This window comes from Heterocephalus glaber, unplaced genomic scaffold, assembly GCF_053883595.1.
Source record: "Heterocephalus glaber isolate CG9 unplaced genomic scaffold, H.glaber_assembly_v1.0 deba00001452, whole genome shotgun sequence".
Taxonomy (NCBI): domain Eukaryota; kingdom Metazoa; phylum Chordata; class Mammalia; order Rodentia; family Bathyergidae; genus Heterocephalus; species Heterocephalus glaber.
The window spans coordinates 11824363-11850404 of NW_028258302.1; the positions used below are offsets into that span (position 1 = coordinate 11824363).

General features: G+C 42.5%; 1 protein-coding gene across 1 annotated transcript in view; it reads left to right on the forward strand.

The window, feature by feature from the left end:
• Positions 1 to 13214, forward strand: part of Snrnp40 (small nuclear ribonucleoprotein U5 subunit 40) — a 29333-nt gene extending 16119 nt beyond the window's left edge. Inside the window, exons 6-10 of the mRNA XM_087215427.1 lie at positions 3486 to 3606; positions 6035 to 6117; positions 7620 to 7681; positions 11385 to 11488; positions 12657 to 13214. Coding sequence (XP_087071553.1) covers positions 3486 to 3606; positions 6035 to 6117; positions 7620 to 7681; positions 11385 to 11488; positions 12657 to 12706 — 420 coding nt within the window. The 3' untranslated portion in view covers positions 12707 to 13214. The remainder of the gene's footprint in view (positions 1 to 3485; positions 3607 to 6034; positions 6118 to 7619; positions 7682 to 11384; positions 11489 to 12656) is intronic.
• The last annotated feature ends 12828 nt before the right edge of the window (positions 13215 to 26042 follow it).

Consider the following 26042-nt stretch of genomic DNA (forward strand, 5'->3'; position numbering starts at 1 on the left):
CTGTTTTTTAAAAAGAAAGAACAGATAGGGAATGGGAGCCCCTTTTGTGAACATACACAAGTCTCTGGGGAATTTCTTCCTAGTATTACAGTTGGGAAGTCAGAGAAAAATGAAAAAAGAAAATGTGTTCCTGCTTGTTGAGGGTTTGAAGATCTGGCTAGCAATCCTTTGGTGTTTTGCGTAAACCTGAGCTCTGGGTAGGATGGGAGTTTAGTTGGTAGGTTGTTGTTTTTTTTTTGTTTTTTTGTTTTTTTTGTGGTACCTCAGATTGAATTCGGGTCCTTGCACTTGCGCAGCAGGCGGCGAAACCACTGAGCTAAATCCCCAGCCCGGTAGGTTGTTTTTATTCAGCTTCTTTTTGGTTTTTATTCTGGTTTTTTTGTTTTGTTTTGGTACTGAGTATCGAGCTCGGGACCTTGCATTTGCAGGGCAGGCGGCGGCACCACTGAGTTAAATCCCTGGCCCTTATTCTGTTTTTTAATGTAGTGGTTAAGGGGATAAAATAGATGCTTTTGGTTTCCTACTCTCTGGTCTTATCTCTTTGATTGTCTAGGCCAGAAAAGCCTTTCCAGAATGCAAATCTACCCTATTCTGAACCCTTCTGTGACTTCACAGTTAAGGTCCAAGCCAAGCATGGGGAACCTCTTATGAGTGGTCCCTGCCTATATACCCCTCAGACATCATCTGCAGCCCTCTCTGTGCCTAAGTCCCTGCAATCTAGTAATTTTATCATGTTGTGCTTGGAAGTACAGTTCCACTTTGTCTGAAAAAAAATCTCCTCCTTCCCTACTTTCTACAGGTGCTTTATTCTCTGTGAATGCTTCCCTTTCTCATTCTTATCCCTGTTCCACAAGAGAGTTAAGCCTCATCTTCTGTACTGCTGAACCTTGTATAGGCCTTTCAATACTGGTTCACATGTCTGTTTTCCTTGCTAGAATGAGTGCTTCTTGACAGCAGAGACTCTTGTCTTTTTTTAATCTCCAGCAGTGCCTGCCACTAATCAAATGCCCAAATGTTCATTGAACAGCTGATTGGGACATTTGCAAAATGCTTTGCTTAAATTAGTGTCATAGTCACTCTTTCTGTGGCAAATCCCAGAAACTCTCTGGCCCTGCATAAACCAAAAATGTAGGCCTCTAGGAGAAAGGTCTAGAAATAGCATACAAGTGCTGAGATTGGTGGTAAAGCACACTCTGTCCTACTTGTTACTAAGCTAAAGATTTCAGTAGTGCCTTTTCTATCAGTGTCGGCTATCTCAGGTTCTCATTAGTGAGGCAGCAAACATCCTGACCAAAAAAAAAATACGATCATATATATATATGTATGTATATGTATATATGTATGTATGTATATATAGTGTGTTGAGCTCCACATGTGAGTGGGTTATTGATGGAAAAAGTAGAGTTGTCTGTTTATGTATGGCCCTGGCATACCATAGGTACCTAACATTTCTGGGTAAGGGGAAGTGCATCGCTTTAGAGGACAAGGAAAATTTTATTCACTTAGAAAAATTACATGCGGTATTATATAAAATTGGGGCCTTTTTTTTTTTTTTTTTTTGGTATCGGTGATCAAACTGAGGATCTTGCGCTTGCGAGACAGGTGGCGGAACCACTGAGCTAAATCCCAGGCCCTAGTATTAAATAAAATTTGGGAGAAACTTTGTGTACCAGTGACCTTCACAGAATTGCTATTCTTTTTCCACGTGACATCCCTACTGTTTATGTCACTGATGATGTTTATTTTATATAGTTGCAGTTTATATAAGTACCATTTTGTGTTTTCCTTCTTAGCTTAATAGCTTATTATGTAAATATTTTTATGTTTAGCCTTCAAAATTATTTTTAGAAACTGCTTAATAATAGCTGCCAGTTATAGAAGGCCTGCCATGTGCCAGGCATATGCTAAGCATTCTTATTTATAATCCTTGTAACAGCCATGAGCAGTAAATGTTGTTATCCCTGTCTTTCCAGGACAGGGTCACAAAGGGTTGGCAAGCTCAGTGACCCATAACTCCCATTCATTCTGACCCTAAACCTCCTCTTCTACCCTGCCATGCTGGCTCCTATGTGAAAACTCAAGAGTGTCCCAGTGTGCTTCTGAGCCATAGTAGACCATCTCTTTTCTCTATTTGATGTATACATTGTTTTCAACTAAACTGTTTATCTTACCTTCCTGTTTACTTTTCTTGGAATAAATATACTTTTCCATAGGATATGTGCATGTATACACATATGTAATACTGTTTATATGTATAATTTTATTGTAATATTAAATAAAAAATCTTGGCATGGTGGTGCACATCTATAATCTCAGCATTCAGAAGGCTGAGGCAGGATTGCTGTGAGTTCAAGGCCAGCTTGGGCTACATAGTGAGACCCTGTCTCATAAAAGCAAAAAAATGAATGAATGAATGAATAATCTTAAGCATCAGAATTTTGTATATTGTACTGTTACACAATTTTACATGTAAATAATCGTCTTCAAATTACATTTTTTTAAATGTAATTCTAATAGTTTCTTTGTAGTGCCTAAGAATTACTGTTCAAGCTTTTTTTTTTTTTGGTACTGGGAATCGAACTTGGGGCCTTGCACTTGCGAGGCAGGCGGTGGATCCCGGCCCTTTTTTTTCTCTCTTGAGACAAGGTTTCACTGTGTCATTCAGGCTGGCCTTGAACTCACCATGTTGCCCAGACTGACCTTAAACTCCCGGTGATCCTCCTACCTCAGCCTTCCGAGTGCTGAGATTACAGGCATGTGTCATTATGCCTGGCTTTTTTTTTTTTTTTCTTTCATGGCTAATACATTTTGTTATGATTTGAAAATAACTTCTATCTAAAATTTTTTTGGTTTTTGATTTTTGGGGTTTTTTTGAGACAAGGTTTTGTATAGTAGTCTGGGCTTGCTTTGAACTCACTATGTAGTCCAGGCTGGCCTCATACCAGTGTTGATCTCCTCTGGTCTCATCTTCCTAAATGCTGGGATTAAAACACTCTTCCACAGGCCTAGGGTATAGCTTAGCAGTCCAGCACCTGCTTGGCAAGCACAAGGTACTAAGTTCGCTTCCCAGAACCAAAAAAAAAAAAAAAAACCACTGCCTAAATTTATTTTTTATTTTGAGATGAGGTTTTGCTAAGTCACTGAGTGCCCAAGCTAGGTTCAAACTTGCAGTCTCCCTGCCTTAGCTTCTCAGACTGCTGGGATCATAGGCATATACCACCACACTTGGCTAAGTTATTTGTTAAACTTCATCTTAATATTTGATAGTTTATATCTTTCTAGTTAAACATAGTCACTTTGCCTCCCTTTTTAGAAAGAGTTTTTTCCTGTTTGACAGAAATTCTATATTTTGTGGTAAAGTAATATTTGACCCTGAGCCAGATTTAAGGAGAGAACCAATTTCTCCAGGCAGTTGATTCCTGAGTAATTTTGTATTTCTGCTGTTTCTTAATTTTATTTCTGGGAGCACTTTTTTGTTTTCACAGGTCTGGGACCTACGCCAAAACAAGCTAACCTACACCATGAGAGGCCATGCAGATTCAGTAACTGGTCTGAGTTTAAGTTCTGAAGGTTCTTATCTCTTGTCCAATGCAATGGATAATACAGGTAACTTTGGAGAGGAATGTCCTTCCAGTGTCCATTTTCTGTGAATACTTAAGAAAAATGTGCACTGTGTTAAAAATGGAGGAGAGAGAGCCTGTGGTGTGGCTCAGCGGTAGAGTATCTAGCATATACAAGGCCCTGGGTTTGATCCAAAGCACCACAAAAACAAGGGAAAAGGTGTGTACCAAGATAAATGAGAGTCCAAGGAAAAAGTCAGGGATAGCCCAGATTCTTCCAGACAGTTAGGAGAACATGACATAATGGGAAAAGCTTTAGACAAGATGATCCAGAATCCAGGATTCTAGTCCTGAACAAACTTATACACAGCCTTTCTCCTCTCTGGACATCAATTTCTACATGGTTAAAATTAGAGAATGGGCTTCCTTTAAGGCCTCATTTCAACTCTGGTATGCAGTAAATCCAAGCAAGATACAACTGATTAGATTAATGAGAAAATTAAGAGTCCTGTGGTCTGCTGAAGGCAGTTTTCAAGCATTTGCAGAAAGTACCATGTTTGGATGATGAGTAGACCAGTATGTCTTCCCCACTTGGAAAGCATTGGTGTGAGAGGAGGTCCTTATTAAATTACCAGCACTCCATGGGTTGGGGATGTAGTTCAGTGGCAAAGTGCTTACCAATTATGCATAAAGCCCTAGCTCTAATTCCTAATACCAAAAAAAAAAAATCAGTGTTACGGATTTACACAAACATGCTCTTCCCCTTTCTCTTTACTTGTTTTTGAGTTGTAGGGTGGGGAGGTAGATTTACTAAAGCAAAACAAGAAGGTAATTTGTGCGATTATATCCTTGATATTGGGGGAAGTTAGAAAATTCATAGCTTATCAAGAACAAAAATCTACTCACTGACACCTTGTAACAAAAATAGTGCCTAGGCTGGGGATTTAGCTCAGTGGTGCCTTGCAGGTGCAAGGCCCTGAGTTTGATCCCTGGTACCAAAAAAAAAAAAATAGTACCTGGCATTCAATGGATGTTCAGTAAATATTTGTTGAATAAACGGACATCTTTACGTTCCTGAATATATTCTCATCTCAATAGCAAACTAATGCATGACTTTGTCTTTTTATGCCTGTCTTACTCCAAGTGTTGGTGTTACTTTTTCGCACTCAAATGGTACCTTTCAAATTTCTCTGTAGGATTAGCTTCAGTTATAATGGCTGTAGCTATTGCTCACAGTGGATGTTTATATGCACATCTTGATTTCAGTAGATTTACCATTAATTCTTACATTCTTTATAATGAGGAACAGTGGGCTTCCCAAAATGGTTATTAAAATGATAAGAATGTTTTGTCATGGCTATATAAAATTGTAAATTCTTAATTTTTGTTTATTCCCTCCAAATTTTAGAACCTTTTCACATACATCATCTCATTTGATCCTCAGAATAGACTTATTTTAAAAATAACATTTTGTGATGGATTGGGGATGTAGCTCACTACATCATGCCTGTCTTGCAAGCCCAAGGTCCTGAGTTCAATCCCCAGTACCAGGGGGAAAAAAATTTTTTTGTGTTTTGTTTTTCCTTTTCCTTTTTTTTTTTTTTTTTTTTTTTTTTTTTGAGACAGAGTCTTTGCTATATAGTTCAGGCTGGCCTTGAACTTAACTGTGCAGCCCAGGCTGGCCTCAAATTCACTGTGATCCACCTGCCTCCGTCTTCTAAGTGCTAGAATTCAAGCATGCACCACCACACCTGGCAGTTTTAATTTTGAACAGGAAACCAAACAGCTTCACTATTTACCTAACACCACCTATTTAGAGGGAGATAAAATTAGATTCAGGGTCTCATTTTCCAGGGCTGAGGATGTAGCTTAGTGGGACAGCACTTGTCTAGCATGGACAAGGCCTTTGGTTCCATCCCTAGCACCTGTGGGGAGAGAGGGAAAAGGCTCACACTTTTGGATTCTTGGTACAGTGTTCTTTTGTTATATTGGTCTTGCTCAGGTTTACACACTGAAATGCCCATATGAGAAAAATTAGGGCGTGGTGGCAGGTGCCTGTAATACCTCACCTGGGAGGCTGAGGCAGGAGGATCACTGCAAGTTGAAAGCCAACCTGAACTACATAGCGAGACACTGTCTCAAGAAAAAAGAAAGAAAAAGAAAGGAAAGAGAAAGTATAAAGAAAGAAAAAGAAATTAGTGTCATACCACTCTGTATTCTGTTGCAAATTCCCAGCAATGTGTTTGCCATTTCTCCTTTCTACCCTCTCAGCTTTCCAGTTAATGATGTTTTGACATATTTTACTTCCACTAGAAGAAGCAAAGATCTTGACGGGTAGTAATGTGTCATTTTGGGCCTTCTTCACCAGGGAAACAGCATTTGTCATTGATATTGTACTAGTTTCAGCCATGTTCTAAGGAGGCCTCTGACTGGTAGTTATTTTGCTTGTTGATGAGTTTGGATTTATTTTGCAGTGCGTGTCTGGGATGTCCGTCCATTTGCCCCTAAAGAGAGGTGTGTAAAGATATTTCAAGGAAATGTGCATAACTTTGAAAAGGTGAGTGCTGTATGACAGAATGACTTTACTGTCCATTTAAGTGAAAGAAAGATTTAAAGTGATACTAAGGATAGAGAAGTGTGGCTTTGCTAAAAATGGGCTGTGTCCTACTAATTGTTCTTTATCAAAAAAATTTTTTTTTCTTGGTACCAGGGATCGAACTCGGGACCTTGCACTTTCAAGGCAGGTGGCAGCACCACTGAGCTAAATCCCTGGTCCCTCAAAATGTTTTGGGGGGGTTTTTTTGGTTTTGTGGCTTATTTTGGTACCGGGGATTGAACTTGGGACCTTGTGCTTGCAAGCCAGGCAGCGGCACCACTCAGCTAAATCCCCGGCCCTCAAAATTGTTTTCATGGAAAATAAAACTAATAGAGCTGGGAGAGACAAGAAAAAAAGTAAAAATAGAAGGAAAAAATGAAAACAAAGCTTTTGTACATAGGGAGGGGAGGGATGTTGGGAGGGGTGGGATAAAATAAAATTTATTTTAAAAAAATAATAGAGGCAGGGCCAGGGATTTAGCCCAGTGGTTCCATCGCCTGCCTCACAAGTGCAAGGACCCAAGTTCGATCCCTGGTACCAAAACAAAAAAACAAAACAAAAAATAATAGAGGCGAAAAAATAAGAAGAATAGAGGCATAGCAGAGAAGACAGACATATAACTAGATGGTGATGGGGCCAGCCCACAAACTGAGGACTTCGGGCATCACTCTACGCTAAGCAGGATACTCCTACCCTTTTATTCCTTGGGAATTTCAACCCTCTTAGATCAGTGTTCATATAGGACCCAGGTTCCCATAGCTGTTACCGAGATGGCCTCCCTCGTCTTCCCAGTTTCCGGCTGTTAGAAACCTAGGAATACACCCCTCCCTTCTATAAGCCGTACGGCCCAGGTTCTGAGAGACAAAATTTTTCTCAGATCTTCAAGTTTCCGGGTCAGTACTGTTGGAAACAGCTATTCCCCTCAAAAATCTGTTTATAGAGATTAATACTTTTGAGGGTGCATTGACATTGTTTCACTTAATAAATAAAATCTTATTTTTTTAATTGAGTTTGGTTTTATTTTTACTTTTCAAGACAGAATGAATAGAGAAGATTCTTTTTTTTTGTTATCGGGGATCAAACTCGCGTCCTTTTGCTTGCAAGGCAGGCGGCGGAACCACTGAGCTAAATCCCTGGCTGAAGAGAGAAGTAGAAAATATTTTTAATGAGCATCAAGATAAATGGAGCAAAACAAAAAAAAAAGATAAAGGGAGCCTCCATTTATAGGCAGAACAAATTTTTGTTGCCAGCTCTAATCTGATTAAATTATTTTCCACAGTTCATTTTGTGTGTGGTTCCAAGTATGCTGTTTTGGGCCACACACGTAAGATAATTGCTGATCATCTTTGTAGGAAGAATAATTTAAAGTCTGCTTAGGAAATTTAAAGTCTCTTGGTGATTCTATAGTCTAGTGAAGAGTTTGCTACATTACTTTTCAGAGGATTCTTTATTCATCATTACAGAATCTCCTGAGATGTTCTTGGTCACCTGATGGGAGCAAAATAGCAGCTGGCTCAGCGGACAGGTAAGCATTACTGGGTGTGAGGGAGAGTGATGGAGCTGTGCGGGTCTTCTCATGTTTAATATATGAAGTATGAATATGGACTAGAGCGGAGTTACAGCTGTACTCAGAGATGAAGCCATGTGTAGTCTGAAGGGTTTAAAAATCCTGTTGGACAAACATCATTTCATATATGTGTGTTTGTGTGTATATAATTTCTATCTTCTTTAGATACATTTTAGACCTAAAGGGTCAACAATGTATTTGATTCTTTTTTTTTTGTTACCGGGGATCGAACTTGCATCCTTGTGCTTGCGCAGGAGGCGCAGTGTATTTGATTCTGTTATATTCTGTTTGTCATCAAAATAAAATTAGATTTTTCTGCCATGCTTTACTTCAGCTTTAGTTCATTCAAATACATATTTATTACTCACCTCCTTTATCATGGCATATTCTTTCATTCTCATGACTTTCCTTACTCTAATCTCCCTTCTGCATTCTCACCTCCAGGTTCTCTCTCAAGCCCCCCTTCTCCATTATCCAAACTTCCATATCTTTCTAGTAACCACCTCTGTGTTATGTCTATAAACTTTGCCTGGCCTTCTCTCTCCCTTACCTCATGGGCATAACTGATTGCTCTTTGCTACAGTCACACATCATACATCTAACCTTTATTAGTATTTATTACATCTTACTATCACACAAACATGGTGGAATATCCACTAAAATACTTGCTGCAGGGCCAGGGATTTAGCTCAGTGGTTTTGCCGCCTGCTGCGTAAGCGCAAGGACCCAAGTTTGATCCCCGGTACCAAAAAATAAAATAAAATACTTGCTACAAAAGTCAGGTAATGAGTCTTGGCCATCTCTGAACCTGGGGCAGTGTTTGTCAAGCTCAAGGTGTCCTAAGCATTTAGTGAATATTACGTGAATGGGTTCCTAGCTCAAAGCTAGTGATCAAATTCTACCATACATATTAACTCAGCTCTTGGTATAACAGCCAGTGTCAAGAATAATTCAGAGCTGGATCTGGGCTCAGTGGGAAGTGCCACAAGTGCTCAGTGGGAAGAGCGTAACAACATGTGAGTTAGGTATTTCCCATCCCTGTGTCAAATTAATAAACTAATACTTTCTTATGTGTGAATTTAAACTGACTCAAAGCATTATGTGGTGAATGAAACAGGGAGGGAATTCTTCCATCAGATGCTGTTGTAATTGCTATCTTTGGTGACCTGTACTGTGCTTGGGAGGCAATCAGAGGTTGAATAGGTATGTCCAAGGTGTCAAGGCTGATGTGATAAAAACATTGGATGGTAAAGGGACTTTGTGACAACAAATTCTGGCTTTAACTTCCATTGGGAGTTGTCTTGATCCTGTTAGCTTAATTCCATCTTTTTCCCCTTTAGATATTCTCCTGCCCTACTCCAGCAAGCACTGCCTATAAATGGGAAGCCTTTCCCAGCGCTACAAAGCTTTTAGCACATTGCAGTTTTCCTGTTTGGAGCCCTAGAACTGCCGTGGAGAAGTTTCACATGATCTGTCCCACCCTCTTTGTAACTAATCCTGAACATACTTGAAAAACTCCAGTGTCTACTTTTTTTTTTTTCCTGACAAGTTTACTGCCAGGAAAAATGGACCAGTGCTGAGGTATTTTTTTGGAAGGAGGTGGTTCTAGGTAAAACAGTGCCACATTGACGATTTGAGACACCATGGTTTAAGAGGGAATCTAATGGATTTTCAGATGTCAAGTAACTAAAGATCTTAAGAAGCAGACTTGGCTGGGGATATAGCTAAGAAAGAAACAGAATAAGATTTGCTGCGTTCTGACAGGGCAAGGACCATGCTAAGTATTTTTATATAATTTTCGGCAGCAATAGTATATCTTTCCTGTGTAATTAGTCTTTCAAGTTGTGTTTGCATAAGCTTTTTTTTTCCTTTTGAGACAGTGTTTCTCTATGCAATTCAGACTGGCCTTGAACTTACTGTATAGCCCAGGCTGGCCTTAAACTTAATGGAGATCCTCTTGCCTCAGCCTCCTGAATGCTGGGATTACAAGCATTTGCCACCATGCCCAGAAAGCCTTTTTTCTTGACAAGAGTAGTTTCTGACATTGGCCCATTCTGACTTTCAGTGTCCTTCCCACTGTTCCTTCCAACTTTCCATGTAGAAGTGTGGCTTGGGTCTGAAGAGAGCCCACCCCTACCTGCTGTGGTCGGCCAGATTTCACAGGCCACCTTGCCAGTTAGCCCCGAGTCAGCAACCAGCTCTGTTACATAAGGAGCCTGATTGCCACTGAATGTCGCCATGCCAAAATGATGAAAGGACAAAGAACCCTTCTAAATTTAGCATCTCATTGGCAGCTCTCAAGAATGAGGCTTTGAAGTAAACTGCTGAAGTTCTGGAATTCTGCTGCCCCTTATGTGCCTGGGAAATCTATCCTTTTTGTTTGTTTTGTTTTTTCAATACAGGGTGTTAAACCTAGAGCCTCTGAAGCCTCCCAGAATGCTGGAACTATAGGCATGCACCACCACACCCCGCTTCTTTTTTCTTTTCTTTTTTTTTTTTAACAAGTTCTCACTATGTAGTCCAGGCCAGCCTCAGACTTGCTATGTAACCCAGGCTGGCCTTGAACTTGTGATCCTCAGAACCTAGGTCTTTCTGACTTCAGTGCTCACACTGTTTCACTGTCCCACACTGCCTTTAGCTGGATTAATGGTGACCAGTTATTTATGCGTGGCAGGAAAGAAGATACCATGGAGGGCATGAGCATCAGAGCCAAGGGGTCTAGGCAGATGAGGTTCCTGCTTTTCTATCCTCTTAGAGCTTTTATTCAGTTCTGATGGACCTCTGTGAACCTTTGAGTCTGTGAACCTCTGAGCACTCAGCAGTATAATTAAGAAGCTCTTGTTTATTTGCATTTTAGAACAAAAGTGTAATGTTGGACCAGAACTTGGTAGTTAGTTTTTTTCAGTGCTGGAGATTTTGCCCAGGACCTTGTGCGTGGTAGGCACACACTCTGCTGATGAGCTACATCCCACCTCTTTGTTTTTTGTTTTTTGGTTTTTTTCCAGTACCAGGGATTGAACTCAGGACCTTGCACTTGCAAGGCAGGCACGGTACCACTGAGCTAAATCCCTGGCCCGCTCTTTGTATTTTTTATTTTGAAACAGAGTCTTACTGAGTTACCCAGGCTCACCTTAAACTTGTGATCTTCCTGCCTCAGCCTTCTAAGTAGCTGGGATTATATGCAGGTACCATTATACTTGCCTGGCTAAGAGTTCTAATTTTAGTTCTGCCACTAATGAAATATGTCACCTTGAAAAATTCACTGTACAGGCCTGGGGATTTAGCTCAGTGGTTATGCTACTTTCAAGACATTCCTGAATGATTATGAGGTTAACTGTACCCTAATTATACTAGACTGTCAGGAACATTTTTGTATGGGGCCTTTGTAAAGAAGCTGTTTTCATTTCTTCTCTATGATATTTCCCATTCCAGAAGTTTGTATTTGAAAATACCAGCAGTACTGAATTTTAACTATTTGTGTTTCTCTGTTCAGTTGCTCAAGAGCAGGGTCCATGTCTTTCCTCAAACTCTTCCTAGTTTCTAAGAGTTAGAACAAAGTTCAGTAAACATGGAGTGGTTTCCATTTCCCTTAAAGATTCTTACCTGTACCCCAGCTACACTTTTAGGAGGTCTCACCCCTGCTCTTTATGATACCTTGCAGGTTTGTGTATGTGTGGGACACCACAAGCAGGAGAATACTGTATAAGCTGCCTGGCCATGCTGGCTCCATCAATGAAGTAGCTTTCCATCCTGATGAGCCCATCAGTAAGTCTTTCCTGACTACTGGGAAAGGGGAATTGTGCTAGTCTTCCCGGAGGGGCCTGGGAGTACAGAGAAAGAAGTAGGCATCTGTTTTGTGTGAATTTCCATGTAAACAGTCCTTACAGGTATTGGTGACAGTCTTACCATCGCTGACCTAAGTGCTGAAAGTAAGAGTAATGTTCCATTTCCTTCTCTAACTGAAAGGAAAGGTTTGTTAGTCTAGTTTTGGTTGTTTTGTTTTGTTTTTTTGTTTTTGGTACCAGGGATTGAACTCTGGACGCTGCAATGTTTTCTTTTGTTTTTTGAGGCGTGGTCTTACTTTATAGTTCAACCTGGCCTAGAACTCAATATGTAGGCCTCGAACTGACAGCAGTCCTCCTGCCTCAGCCTCCCAAGTGCTGGGATTACAAAGGTGCGCCACCTCACCTGGCTGCTATTTCAATTTTTAAGACAAGGTATTGCTTTGTAGGTCAGGCCAGTCTTGAACTCACTGTGCAACCCAGACTAGCCTTGAACATATGGCTATCCTCCTGCTTCAGCCTCTTGAGTGCTGGGATTACAAGTGTGCACCACCACACCCAGCCAGTTTTTGGTTCTTTTTGTGTTTTCTTGCTTCAAGTCTATGCTTTAGTAATGTATTTGTGTGACAGAATTTGGCCTTGAACTCATAAGCGCAAGTAATCTGCCTCAGCCTCCCAGGTAGCTAGGACCTCAGGCTAAAACAGTGTTTAATTCTTAGGTATAAATTGCACCTTAAATTTCATTAGCCAGCTAAGCCAAACAGTAGACCTTAAATTTAAGGAGAAAATGTAACTTTCTCCAGGGCTAAATATAACAAGCAGAAGCATATTCCAAATGATTGGCACAGACATTGATTTCCTCTCTTCTACAGTGACTAGGAAGATCTTTTGGGGTTTGAGTGACAAGGGACATCAGGATTTAGAACCTGATAATGTATATCCCATAGCACAATCATCCTCAGGGTTTTGAGAGGACTTGGGTTGAAAAGCCAGGCTACAATTTCCTGTGGATGGTGTTTAGGTGGGGAATTCAAGCTGAATCCAATTGCTCTCATATACCAAAATTGGCTCTTGACACAAGAGCCCTTGAGCACCAAGTCTCCTTGAGCCTTCATTATTTCCAGTCATCTTCTCTGTTCTCTTTACCTCAGTTCTCTCAGCATCTAGTGACAAGAGACTGTATATGGGGGAGATTCAGTGAAGATACAGGATGGAAGACTCTGAGGCTGCTTGACCTTGAGGCCTCAGGCCGCATAATTGGCTTCCAACGGTGCCCAGGTTCTCCTCCCTTCTTATGACCGCTACTAGCAAGAAACAAGAGCTGGTGGGCACATTCCATCAACCACTTGAACCCCAGTCAACCAGGATGATTGAGGCTCCCGGTGGCCTCTGATACTACCTGCCAGACTTCAGGGACCTGTTTCTCCTTTGTTTTGTTTTTAATAAGATTTCTTCAAACGTCTGCTGCCTGCCTCACAAGCGCAAGGTCCTGAATTTGATCCCCACTACCAAAAAAAAAGATTTCAAATGGACAAGACATTGATTGTTGCACAGTTTCCTGTTTTCTAATCCTGGCTGAAGACAGGAAATATCAACTGAAGTTTCTTGGTTTGTTTTGTTTTTAATTTAGTAACTGGCTTGTATGATTTCATTCTATGTTTTTGAGTCATTTTGTATTAAAAACCAAATAGATGCCTTTTTACAAGAGACATGTGAATTGCATGTGCTGCTTGCTATCTTTTCTTTGAGGCCTGATTGCTATAAATCAGAGCAGGGCATGACATGGTCAGGGGATACTATTTAACTTTTCTTTTCGTTTTGTTTTTTTTTTAGACAGGATCTCACCAAGTTGTCCGTGCCAAGTTCAAACTTTCAGTCTTCCTCCCTCAGCCACCCAGAGTGCCGGGGTGACAGGAACACACCATCTTGCCCAGCTTCATTTCAACTTCTGAGAAGCTGTTAGGTTTATTTCCCCCTTTTTTGTGTTTCTAGATTTCCTCACTCCCATCAAAATGACAGACAGTAATTAACAGATACTTTTCTCCTACTAGAAGCAGAGCAGTTGAAAAATGATAAATGCTGGGTGTGGTGGCATACACCTATAATACCAGCACTCTGAGACTGAGGCAGGAGGATCACAAGTTCAGTCCAAGCTTGGGCAACATAAGGAGTTAGCAAGACCTTGTCTCAGAATAAAATATCAAAAGGAACTGGGGATGTAGCTCAATGCAAAGGCAATGGGTTCATTCCCCAGTACTGGGCAGGGTTGGGGTGATAAAAGTCTTAAAAGAACCAGTTATTGTCTGCTTGAACTTAGACTAATGAACAAAGTCTGTGTCCTCTCTGGCTCCTGAACTGGGCCAATTTGCAATAGTCGCACTGGTAGAAAGTCGTTGACTAGCTGGGTATGGTGGCGTACACTTGTAATCCCAGCACTTAGCTGAGGCATAAGAATCACAAGTTTGAGGCCAGACTGGGCTACATAGCAAGTTTGAGTACAGCATAGACTACATAGTGAGACAGGTCTGACAGAGTTACTCGGGCTGGGCCCAAAATGGTGATGTTCCTTCCTCAGCTCCCCTGAGTGCTGGGTTATAAACATGACCCATTGTACCTGGTTAAGAGAGTGTTTTTGTGGAACTTAACCATGACATTACGTGAGACTTTGGTTCTATTTGTTTCCCTTTTCCCACACTGACAGGGACATTTAAAAATGCAGCTGGTTATGGTGGCACACACACCTGTAATTGTACTGCTTGGGAGGGTGAGGTAGGAGGATCACAAGTTCAAATCCCTCCTGGGAACTTAGTGAGACCTTGTCTCAAAATTAGCAATAATCACACCTCAGATAAACCTCAGTGGCTACGTTGCTGCCACTGCACAAAGCTAAAAATTAAAAATAAAAATGGCTGGGAATATATCATTATGAAGGTCCTGTGTTCAATTCCCAGTACCACAAAAAATAATAATGCCAGGTATGGTGGCACATGACTGTAATCCCAGCACTCAGGAGGCTGAGGCAGGAGGATGGCTGCAACTTTGAGGCCAGCCTCAAAGTTAGATAGATAGTTCAAGGTCAGCCTGAACTACATAGCAAGACTGTCTCAAAATAATAATCATCATCACCTATGATTTGCCTTGTATCATGCAGACAAGTTATTGTCTTCCTGGATCTCTGGGTGACTGCCTAGCACTCAAACGAGCATTAATGAATCTCATGTGCCACTAGGGAGTAAAATTTTTTTTCCTGAATCTCCCATCTCAAAGAGGTCTTCGAGGGCCAGCGATTTAGCTCAGTGGTTCCAGCGCCTGCCTTGAAAGTGCAAGGTCCCGAGTTCGATCCCTGGTACCAAAAAAAAAAAAAAAAGGTCTTCGCATCTCATTTTCACCCTATTCTGGGCATGTTTGGTTTTATACTGTAGTTTACAAACTACATAGTCAAGGTTGGCCTTGAACTCATGGTGATCCTCCTGCCTCAGCCTTCCAGGTGTGCACCACTGTGCTGGCTTAGTTTACAAATTTGAGTCATATACTGTATTTATATTTAGTAGGAGAGAAGATATTACCCTGGGTTTGGGGCATTATCATTCAAAAAACACCAAGCCCTATTCTGCGTCAGGTTTGATAGTTGTTGTTGAGGGCTGAAGATCCATTCTTGCCATCAACCAGTAGAAGAGACTATCTCAAATCAATTACTGTTTTATTTTTTGAGTGAGCACATGCCAAAGATTTATTTAACTCATTAATGAGGAATCTAGCAGGATGGTAAAGCTCTCAAACCAATTATGTTTACTACAATGAATGAAGTTTGAATAAAGTACACTGGGAACACAGGAGGAAGCAATTTATTGTGCCAGGGAGAGATGAAGTTACACAGATTATGTGATTGTGCTTAGATCTGGACATGGAAAATGAGTAGGGCTTGTCAAGGGGACAAAAAATTGTACATTCCAAGAAACAGAGGCACAAGCTTGAATGTGTTCGTGTTTCGTGAACCAAGGAATGAGTCTGATTGGTGATGGGAAGCAGCACAGGAAAGTAGGAGCCAATCCTGGTGAGCTTGTACTTCAGATACTTGGTCCTCTAGGTGAAGGTTTCCTAAAATTATTCACAGAACACCATTTCCCAGACAGGTTGTTATGTACTTTGGGGCATAAAGATGGCATGTTCAAAGTACTGCAAAATCTCCAGAGGCAATGGTGACTCTCAGATTTCTGGTCTGAACAATAATTTTGTAAATTGTTACACCCTTAACAAGGAGAGATTTGGCTGAAGATGGCATATGAGCTGCTCTCCGTGCCTCCAGCACTATCACAAGTGACTGGGTTCAGTCCCTTCTCTCGTTTTTCTGGGCTTGGGATAAAGGAAGGCTTGAACCTTGACACTGCACTGTTCAAAGCCCACCAGTCCCTTGAGAAGTTGGCAGTGACTGGGAGGACGTGAGGTCCTGGAAGCTGCAAGGGCTTTTCTCTAACCTCAGCCTCTTTAGTCCTCCCAAGTGCCTTCAAGAAGCTACTGGGTAGGAGCCACTACCAGGAAACAGCAGTGCCTCTTAGGAGTTGAAGAGATAGAAGACCTAGCCTGGGGAATAAAGGTTTGAATATAAAACATCCCCAGAGGAGGGTGCACATTGTATTCTCACTTTGGGAGAGATAGATTGCTCCCAAATGAGTCATGGCATCTCTGGTTTTCAGTTAATTTCCCTTTATGGCTTCCACAGTCTCTAGCACTTAATACTGTTGGCACGTAAAGAGCCAAATTTCTTCTTTGCTGGGTGGTTTTTGTGGGCTGAATGTCAGGGAAGTGGATGTTCAGGACTTAGCAGTTTTTGCTAGCCTTGCCTTTTTTCCGCTAGCTTGTAGCCCCAATCCCATTTGGTCCTAACCCCCTAAATAGTTTATTTGCCAAGCCATCAAAACACTGGTTGGTGCCATGTTCTCTCACCTACCTGACCTGGTTGTACACAGCTGACCCTTTTGCAGGTGAGAGAAATGAAGCTGTGGATCCCTTCACAGCCCTCACAGTTACCAAGGACAAGTCCTGTAGGGAGCCAGATCCAGTTGTCCTCTGTTCCAAGCAACCATAAGAAGTGAAGCTGCTGTCTTCAAAGACAAAACCTTATCCAGGGCTTGGGTCTCGGTAGCTAATATGGACAAGTCAGGCTCTTGGTAGAGTTGTTTCTTCACAGCAAAACTATAGACTATTTGCTTCTCATTGATAGATCTAGAGTCTACTATTTTTTTTTTTTTGTACCGGGGATCAAACTCAGGACCTTGCATTTGTGAGGCAGGTGGCAGCACCACTGAGCTAAATCCCTGGCCCAAGTCTACTCTTTATTAATAGCTCAAAGTGGAGGGTGGGAAATCAATTGGTAAAAGAATGCTTAGCAACTTGAAACTGCGGGCACTTGAGCCTTAGGGAAAGGATGTCATGCCATTTGGCTTAGGACAGGATTGTTCCTTTGAAGAGATTGGGGTGTGGGGGTGCTGGAGGTGTGGCTCAGTTGTAGACCGTGTGCTTAGCATGCATAAGGGCCTGGGTCCAATTCACAGCACCAAAAAACAAAACATCTTGGGGCTTTACAGCTAAGACAAATGGAAGATCCAGCCTTAACATCAGCAGCCCATGTTCCTGTGGAACCAAATGAAGCCCAGTCAGCTCCAGCCTGCCCTGATCAGTAGTCTATCCTGACCCATGATGACATTCTCTAAAAAAATTCCAGGAGCTGTCAGGAGTGGACTCCTGGCTGCAAGTTCTTTTCCTCACTGTACTCTGCAGCCCACCTAGATTTTGGATTCTTCTTTAACTCGGGGCAGATGGCAGATGTCCTAGGTGGGCATTTTTGTCCCTGAAAAGGACATTTGACAGTGGAGATACCTAATGGGGTACTACACATCTAAATGAGTAGAGGACAGAGAATTAGCTCCTGAATATCACTGTGATGCCACTGAGAAACCCTGTGTTAGAGCAGTGACTCAACACCTTGCTAAAAATGTAAATTCCAACCTGGGAGGCTGAGGCGGGAGGATTGCTGTGAGTTCAAGGCCAGCCTGGACTACACACCAAGACCTCAAAAAAAACAAAAGTAAATCCCAAAGACCCACAGATCCCTGAGACCCACTGAGTCTTACTGAATGAGATTTCCGGGGAACTGGGGCTGGGAATGTAGATCACTGGTAGAACACTTGCCTACTGTGCATATGGCCCTGGGTTTGGTCTCCACCACTAGAAAAAAAAACTTTCAGAGGGGTGTTTTGCAGTCTGTTTTAACAGGTCCTCCAAGTGGTTCTGATGCACATTTGAGAATCATTCTACACACTCAGAAAGTTTTAGTCTCTCCTACGGTGGCCACAGAGGCTCCTATTTACTCCATAATTGTTCTTCACTATTAGTTATGCTTTTTGGCTCACCACATGCAGTACTGACTTGATTCTCACCTATGAGACAAAGAATTTAACCAGGCATGGTGACACACACTTGTAATCCCAGCACTCTGAGAAGCTGGGGCAGGAGGATTTCAAGTTCAATCCCAGCCAAGGCAATTTAGCAAGACTGCCACAAAAAATAAAAAGAGGGCTGAGGATGTAGTTCAGTGTGCAGGCCTGAGTTCAATCCTCATACTACAAAAAAAAAGGAAAGAAAAAGAGAAGAAAAAAACCAAAGAGGAGTAATTTGCCTAGTATCATCTAGCTGGTCCAAGAGGCAAATCCAAGATGTAAACCTAGCTGGATCTCCCCAGTTCCCACCATGTGGTCTGTAGTGGCTTCTAAACTTGAACGCACATTAGAATTGCCAGGGGAGGCCTTACAACTCCAGACGCTTAGGCTGCACTCCAGATACATTAAATCAGAATCTTGGAGGTAGGCCTCGGTTCCTTGGTTGGAGGTGATTCCAAGGTGCAGTCAAGGTTGAGAACACTGGCGCTGGCCATTGGCCATAACTATAGCCAGGAGGGCTGCATAAGGCCCAGCCGACTTCCTTTGTGACCCCTTGGCTCTGGAAAGCTACTTCTCACACATGCTCTCTATGAGCTTCAGAACACTCCTCCCAAAGCCCTTGGCTGAGCTTAAATTTAAGAAGTTGGCCAGAGAACCATCTTGGTCATTTTCCTGGTGATAGTGTGGGAATTTGTATTTTTAAAAGGCTCCTGACTTTTCTTCAAAGTCCCAGGTATAGAGCCGGGGATTTAGCTCAGTGGTTTCACTGCCTGCTGTGCAAGGGCAAGGACCGGAGTTTGATCCCCGGTACCAAAAAAAATAAAAATAAAATAAAAACAAAGTCCCAGGTACAAGGGCTGAGAGTATAGTGCAGTGGTAGAGTGCTTACCTGGCATGTACGAGTTCCATCCCCAGAACCACAAGGGCAAAAGGTCCCCAAAATCCTTGTAGGTAACTAGGTCCTTAGGTCATCTAGTCCAACCTCCCTTTACAGAAGGAAAATTGAGACTAGATAGCATGTTCCCAAGTTCACATGCATATATAGTTAGTAGTTAGTGGTTTTGCTCATTCAGGGAGATGTTTTTCTTTTTATTGGTGTTGATCAAACCCAAGGCCTTATTCATGCTGAATACATGCTCTACCACTGAGCTATAACCAAGATCCCTCAACTTTTTTTTTTTTTTGTACCGGGGATCGAACTCAGAACCTTCTGCTTTCGAGGCAGGCAGCGGCAACACTGAGCTAAATCCCCAGCACCTCCCTCAACTTTTTATTTTGAAAATTTTCAAACAAAAATTGAAAGATCAATATACTGAACACACATAGTATATACATCTATTCCACCTAGATCCACTCTTTCCTCTTACATTTTTGTATGCATACAATGTAGGATTGAGTCTAAAAAAAAAAATATGATTAAAAAATAGTGAATGTTTAAAGTTTAAAAAAATTGTTACAGTAAAAGACACAGTACCATTAATCCACCTCAAAGTACCTCCCCCACTTCAAACACATTTATCCCATCATTGTTTTGTTTTGGCTTGTTTGGTTTGGTTTGGTTTGGTTTTTGAAACAGGGTCTTGCTAGATAGTTCAGGGTCACTATGTAGCCCAGGCTGGCCTCAAACTCACAGCAATCCTCCTGCCTTAGCCTTCCGAGTGCTGGGATTAAAGATGGATGTGAGCTACCACACCCAGCTATTCCATCATACTTGCCACTTTCTGAAGTAGTTGTGTTCAAAAGTCTTAACATCTTTTGTTAAACTGTCATGGTTGCCTCAATGTCCTAAGTCAATTCAAAATATTTCCCTTTCCTAGCCATTTTGACATTGGGAAAGAGTCAGAAGTTGCAAGATGCTAGATCTGCTGAATAAGGTGAGTGAGGGCACACTATAATGTGTGTGGGGGGGTGTCTCTCTTTTTACACTGAATATTTTTATGAGCCTGCCTTGCCATTGGATAGCATATGACAATAGCGTTTGTATAAAGACACTCATAAAAGAGAACTTCCAGAGCTGCTTCAGAAAGTGGCAAAAACCATGAGATAAGTGTGTTCAAAGTAATGGGGAAGGCCTGAGTGTGGTAATGGGCGTCTGTAATCCTAGCATTTGGTAGGTTGAGGCAGGAGGGTCCCTGTGAATTTGAAGCCAGCCTTGGGTACATAGCTCAAAGCCAGCCTCAACTGCATAGTGAGACCCTGTCTCAAAAAACAACTGCCAGGAATTTAGCTCAGTGCTTCTGCTGCTTGCCTTGAAAGTGCAAGGTCCCGAGTTGGATCCCCGGTACGAAAAGGGGGGGGGGGGCAGATTCTTTGAGGAGAGTTAATACAATTTGTCTTTTACTATGATAAATTATTTTTTAAATTTAACCATTCACCATACATTTTGGTCATACCTTGTATATAACTTTCAATGACCATTAAAAGTAGGATGTAGGGCCAGGGATTTGGCTCAGTGGTTTTGCTACCTGCTGTGTAAGCACAAGGACCCGAGTTCAATCCCCAGCACCAAAGAAAAGTAGGATGCGGACATCTTAATTCCCCACCCCCACCCCGCCACCATGTACTGTGTATTGAATCCAGGGGGATTCTACCTTTTTTTTTGGTACCGGAGATCTAACTCTGGACCTTGGACTTGCAAGTCAGGCGGCGGAACCACTGAGCTAAATCCCTGGCCCTCTACCATATTTTGATACAGGGTCTCAGTAAGTTGCCCAGGCTGGCCTTGAATTTATAATCCTCCTGCCTCACCTCCCAAGCAGCTAGGAATATAGATAGGCTTGTGTCACCATGCCTGGCTTAGACATCTTAATTCTGTACGCCCAGATATTCTTAAATATTCCAGCAGGGCTGGGGATTTAGCTCAGTGGTTCTGCCACCTGCCTCGCAAGTGGAAGGACCCGAGTTTGATCCCTGGTACAAAAAAAAAAATTCCAGCAAAGGCTGGACATGGTGGCGCACACCTGTAATCTCAGCACTTGAGAGACTGAGGCAGGAGGATCACTGAAAGTTGGAGGCCAGTCTGCACTACATAGACCCTATCTCAAAATAAGGCAAAAGAAAAATTCCAGCAACCATCTGTTAAGGACATTCTCCTTCATAATCACAGTACCATTTTAATATTTTAAAAATTAAATAGAAATTCCTTAATACAATCCAATGATCATATTAAAATTTGCCTAGCATCAAAAATATCTTTTTTGAGCCAGGGATTTAGCTCAGTGGTTCTGCCGCCTGCCCCACAAGCATAAGGACCCAAGTTCGATTCCCAGTACCAGAAAAAAAAAATGTCATTTATAGGGCTGGGGATTTAGCTCAGTGGCACAGTGCCTGCCTGCAAGCTCAAGGTCCTGAGTTCGATCCCCAGTATCAAAAAAAAAATGTCTTTTACCACTATTTTTCAATCTGGAATCAATTGAGTTTTATCTATTTGCCTATTCTTTCTCTCTCTCTCTCTCTCTCTCTCTCTCTCTCTCTCTCTCTCTCTCTCTCTCTCTTTCTCTCTCTCTCTCTCTCTCTCTGTTTCCTTTTGTTTTTGTTTTTATTTCAGACAAAGTCTATGTAGTTCAGGCTGCCCTTTAACTCTCAGTAATCCTGTGCCTCCACCTCCCAAGTCCTGGGATTAAAGGTGTGTACCACCATGCCTGCCCCCCCCCCATCTCTGTCTCTGTAGAACAGTCCTACTTTTTCCAGTGACCCTGACTGTGTATGTATGTGGGTTTTGTATGCTGCTTCATAATATAGATGTCCTTGTTTTATATTAATAAATGTTTTAAATGACTGAGCACCAAGTAAAATTGACACTGCAGGAACATAGCCTGTGCTTTGTGTTTTCTTCATGGAACCACACACACACACACACAAACAGTTAAAATGCACTCTCATAGATGCTGTCAGAGGCACACCTGTACCTCCTCCTGTGTCAGGAGGCACTTCCTAGGGAGGAGCTAGGGAAAGTTGACTGAGGAAATGACACTTAAAGGAGGACTAGGAATTGTGGAGGTGGGTGAAGCTTGGAGAAGGGGTAAGGACTGTTTGGGCAGTGAGGAAAACATGGGCAACAGTACTGTCTTAGTTACTTTTCTCTTGCTGAGACAAAATACTCCACACCCAAAGTTAAAGGGGAAAAGGTTTATTTAGCTCACAGTTTGTAGAAGTTCTAGTCCATAATCCACTGGCTCCAAGGGAGGGTGGCACGACAGACAAGCAATGAAGAGGAGAAACAATTCGTGGCTGGCAGAAGACAGCAAAAGCAAGCAAGCCAAAAACAAAACAAAAAAATCAAAAACACACATGCGCGTGCGCACACACACACACACACACACACACAAATCTTGCCAGGGATTTAGCTCAGTGGTTCTGCTGCCTGCCTCGCAAGTGCAAGGTTCCAAGTTCGATCCCCAGTACCAAAAAAAAAAAAAAAGCAAGGGAGGGACCACATCTCTTTCTATCCCTTATATCTTATTCAAGCTACTGGGGTGGGGGTGGGGGTGGGGGGTAGCAGCCACACCCTTAATCTTAGTGCCCTTGAGGTAGCATTACACCTTGAATCAATTCCAGCATCACACACACACACACACACACACACACACACACACACACACACACGCTAGATCCAGCCACCTCTGAAATCCCCATCTATGGCTTCGTGAGGCTTTATGGGGACATCTAGATTCTTTTTTTTTTTTTGGTACTGGGGATCAAACTGGGGACCTTGCGCTTTCAAGGCAGGCGGTGGAACCACTGAGCTAAATCCCCGGCCCTTAGCGGGATATCTAGACAGAAGCCATAACAGGTACAGATCACCAGATCTCATGTGTCCCAGAATGACACACAACATGTGATAACCATGTGTTGGAGTAAGTTGAACAGGAAACTTGAAAATCGTTGGAGTCAAATTGCAAAGGGCCTTGAAAGCCTGGTTGGCAGCTTTGGCTTCATCCCATGGAAAAAATGCTACCAGAAGTTGTGTTTGAGACAGGGTCTGTGTAGCACAGGTTGGCCTCGAAAAACTCAAACTGGGAGCAAACTCTCAATCCTCCTGCTTTAGCCTCTCGATTGCCAGGATGATAGGCATGCTTTTCCATACCAGGCCAGAAGTTTCTTGGTACTCTGGACATGAGGGGGACCAAAGCTGAGCTTGCTTTTGCTTCTAGGTGTCCTCTCAGGAAGTCTTTGTGAGGAACACTTATAGGAACTGGGGAAGACACATAAGATCACTGTGTCCAAACATCAGAAAGCTACTTCGAAGCCTATAATCCCAGCACTTGGGAAGCTGAGGCAGGAGGATTGCCATGAGTTTGAGGCCATTCTTGGCCACATAGTGAGTTCAAAGCCAGCCTGGACTACACAGCAAGACCCTGTTTCCAAAAAAAAACTACTTTGGAGAAGAGAACAAATGCTTTTACTCTGGGAGACTTCATAGTGCAGAGCCAAGACCAAGTGAATTATAAAACAACCAAATGACCATCAACAAAGAGCCACTGAGTCAGAACTGCCCACGGGTAGGATGGGAGGGAGTCCCATCTCTGGAGGTGTACAAGCTGGGGACCATTTCCTGCAGCATATTGATTCCGAGGGTTACAGCTGTTCATCAGAGTCCTTGAGGAATATATTAAAACTACCCAGAAGCAGTACCCCTCCAGAGACTGCCCGAGTTGGGCAGATGCAGGTGGTCAGGACACTGACAAGTGGGAACTGCTTCACGAGAAGTCCCAAGGGTCCTTTCAACTCTATTGCAAGCTGATTTTAAGGTGGCATTTCCCTCAGACTCTAAAATGTTGATCTCAGGATTCTGTGGGCTTTTTGCTAAGAAGGGACACTTGGGTGAGGGCTTGTAAACAATGAAGGGGGTGGGAAGCCAGCAGGGAATTGAGAATCCTATCAGGGCATTTGGGGCCTGCTAGCGGGGCTAGGCCTAAGCTGAGTCCATCTGTCTTCCTATCCCCTGTTGGCCCCAGGACAAGCCTGGTGCAGCTAATGAAGGCCCAACTGCAGAATGGTGCCGATTGGAGAAGGCCCTTCTCATCTCTCAATGTCCCCAGCTCAGCTGGCTCCAGGGCAGCTTGAACTGAAAGCCCATGTGGCCTCCGAGAGCTGGTGGAAAAGGAAATTTGTCTCGGCTGTCAGCAGATCCTGTGCTGGAGACTCTGGACCCCATGCCCCAGACAAGGAGACTATGTTTTTTGAAAGCTTTGATTCTGTCGCTGCCCCCCGGGGCTGTTTAGGCTTTGCTGCCCCAGACCCTGCCCTTTCTATACACCTATTGTATTCCCTTCCTTTTCCCCAACCATTCTTTTTTTTTTTTAATTCTTTTATTGGTACATTTTAGGTATACAATGTGTTTACATTCATCATTGGGTGCTTGTACCTCTACATGATGTATCTTGGTTCTTATTTTTTCCCCATTACCTGTGTGCCCTTCCCCCCTCCACCCTTCCCTATTTACATAGACTTTCTTTCCATTCTTTTTTTCTCCTCTCATGATTTTTCCTTTTCCTTCTTTCCTTTCCTCTTCCCCTCCCACCACCCCTACACCTTTGGACCTTTTCCTATTTCAAATTACCAATTATTCATTTTAATCCTTATTTACACTTTCAGTTTCTCACACTAGAGAAAGTATTCAGTATTTACACATGTGTGTCCTATTTATTTCACTTAAGAGGATGGCCTCACTATGCATCCATTTAGCTATAAATGTCTCTAGTTTCTCCTTCTTTATGGCTGAGTAGTACTCCATTTTATTAAAAAAAAATACATCTTCTTTATCCACTTTCCAGTTGATGGGCACTTGGGCTGTTTCCAAGCTTTAGCTATTACAAACTGTGCCGCTATAAACATGGGTGCACATATATCGCTGTGGTAAGATTCCTTTAATTCTTTTGGGAAGATCCCCAGCAGGGGAATAGCTGGGTCAAATGGGACCTCGAGCCCTAGTTCTTTGAGGTATCTCCATACTGACTTCCACAGCGTCCCTAACCATTCTTTCCTCTCAGAGTGTCTTTTTTCCCCCCTTTTCAGATTTCTTCTGGGCTTGAGGTTCTGAAGAAAGCTGGTTGGAGAAGGGTGGTAGTAAAGACACAATAGAGGGCCGGGGATTTAGCTCAGTGATTCCACCGCCTGCCTCTCAAGCACAAGGTCCGGAGTTCGATCCCTGGTCCCCCCTCCCCCAAAAAAGGCAATAGGAAGTCAAAAAGTAAGGGAAGACATTAAAGAAAAGGGGACCATTATTCCTGAAATGCACCTCGTAGCATCCACATGTCTTTGCCTATCAATTTATATTGCAGCCATCATCTTTCCTCTCAAATTTTCCATCTCTACTTACTCCCAAGCAAAACTAGTCCTTTCCAGCGTCCAGCATTCTCTTTCTATACCTCATGGATGTATTGACTTTTATTTGTTTTTCTGTGGTACTGGGGACTGCACCCAGGGCTTTCATACTGAGCTACACCCCCAGCCATTTTTTATTTTTTATTTTGAGACAGGGTCTTGCTAAACTGGTACATTGCCCAGGCTGGGTTTAAATTTGAGATCCTCCTGCCTCAGCCTCCCCGGGTGCTGGGATTACAGGTGTACACCACCACGCCCAGCTCTAAATGGCATCTCGAAGACCATCTAGGCTGGTGGCTTTTCCATGGTGTTCCTTAGGGACCTTGGAATTACATGGTTATTCTGGAGGCCTTCACAGGAGATGAGGACCAGCTAAGAGCAAAGGTTGCTGGACATCTTTCCCTCTATAACCACACTTTTTTGTTTAGAAATGTACATTTTCTTTTGGGAAAAAAGGGAGACCTCTTTTGCTGTAAAAGAAAAGTTTGGAAACCCTAAGGAATGGTATAGGTAAAATAGTTCTCCCTGGATTCAAACACACATTCAGCCACTTCCTTGTTGTATGACCTTGGGCAAGTAATCTAACCTCTTCTAGCCTCAGTTTCCTCATCTAGAAAATGGAGACATGATGATAATAGTACCTACCTTAAACGGTAGCTGTGAGGTGAATGAGTGACTGCATACAAGCGACTCAGAACAATACCTGGTTTATGGTACCTGGTGTCAACTAGTATGGTGTAACACAATTTTTTTTATCTTTGTCCTTAATTCCTG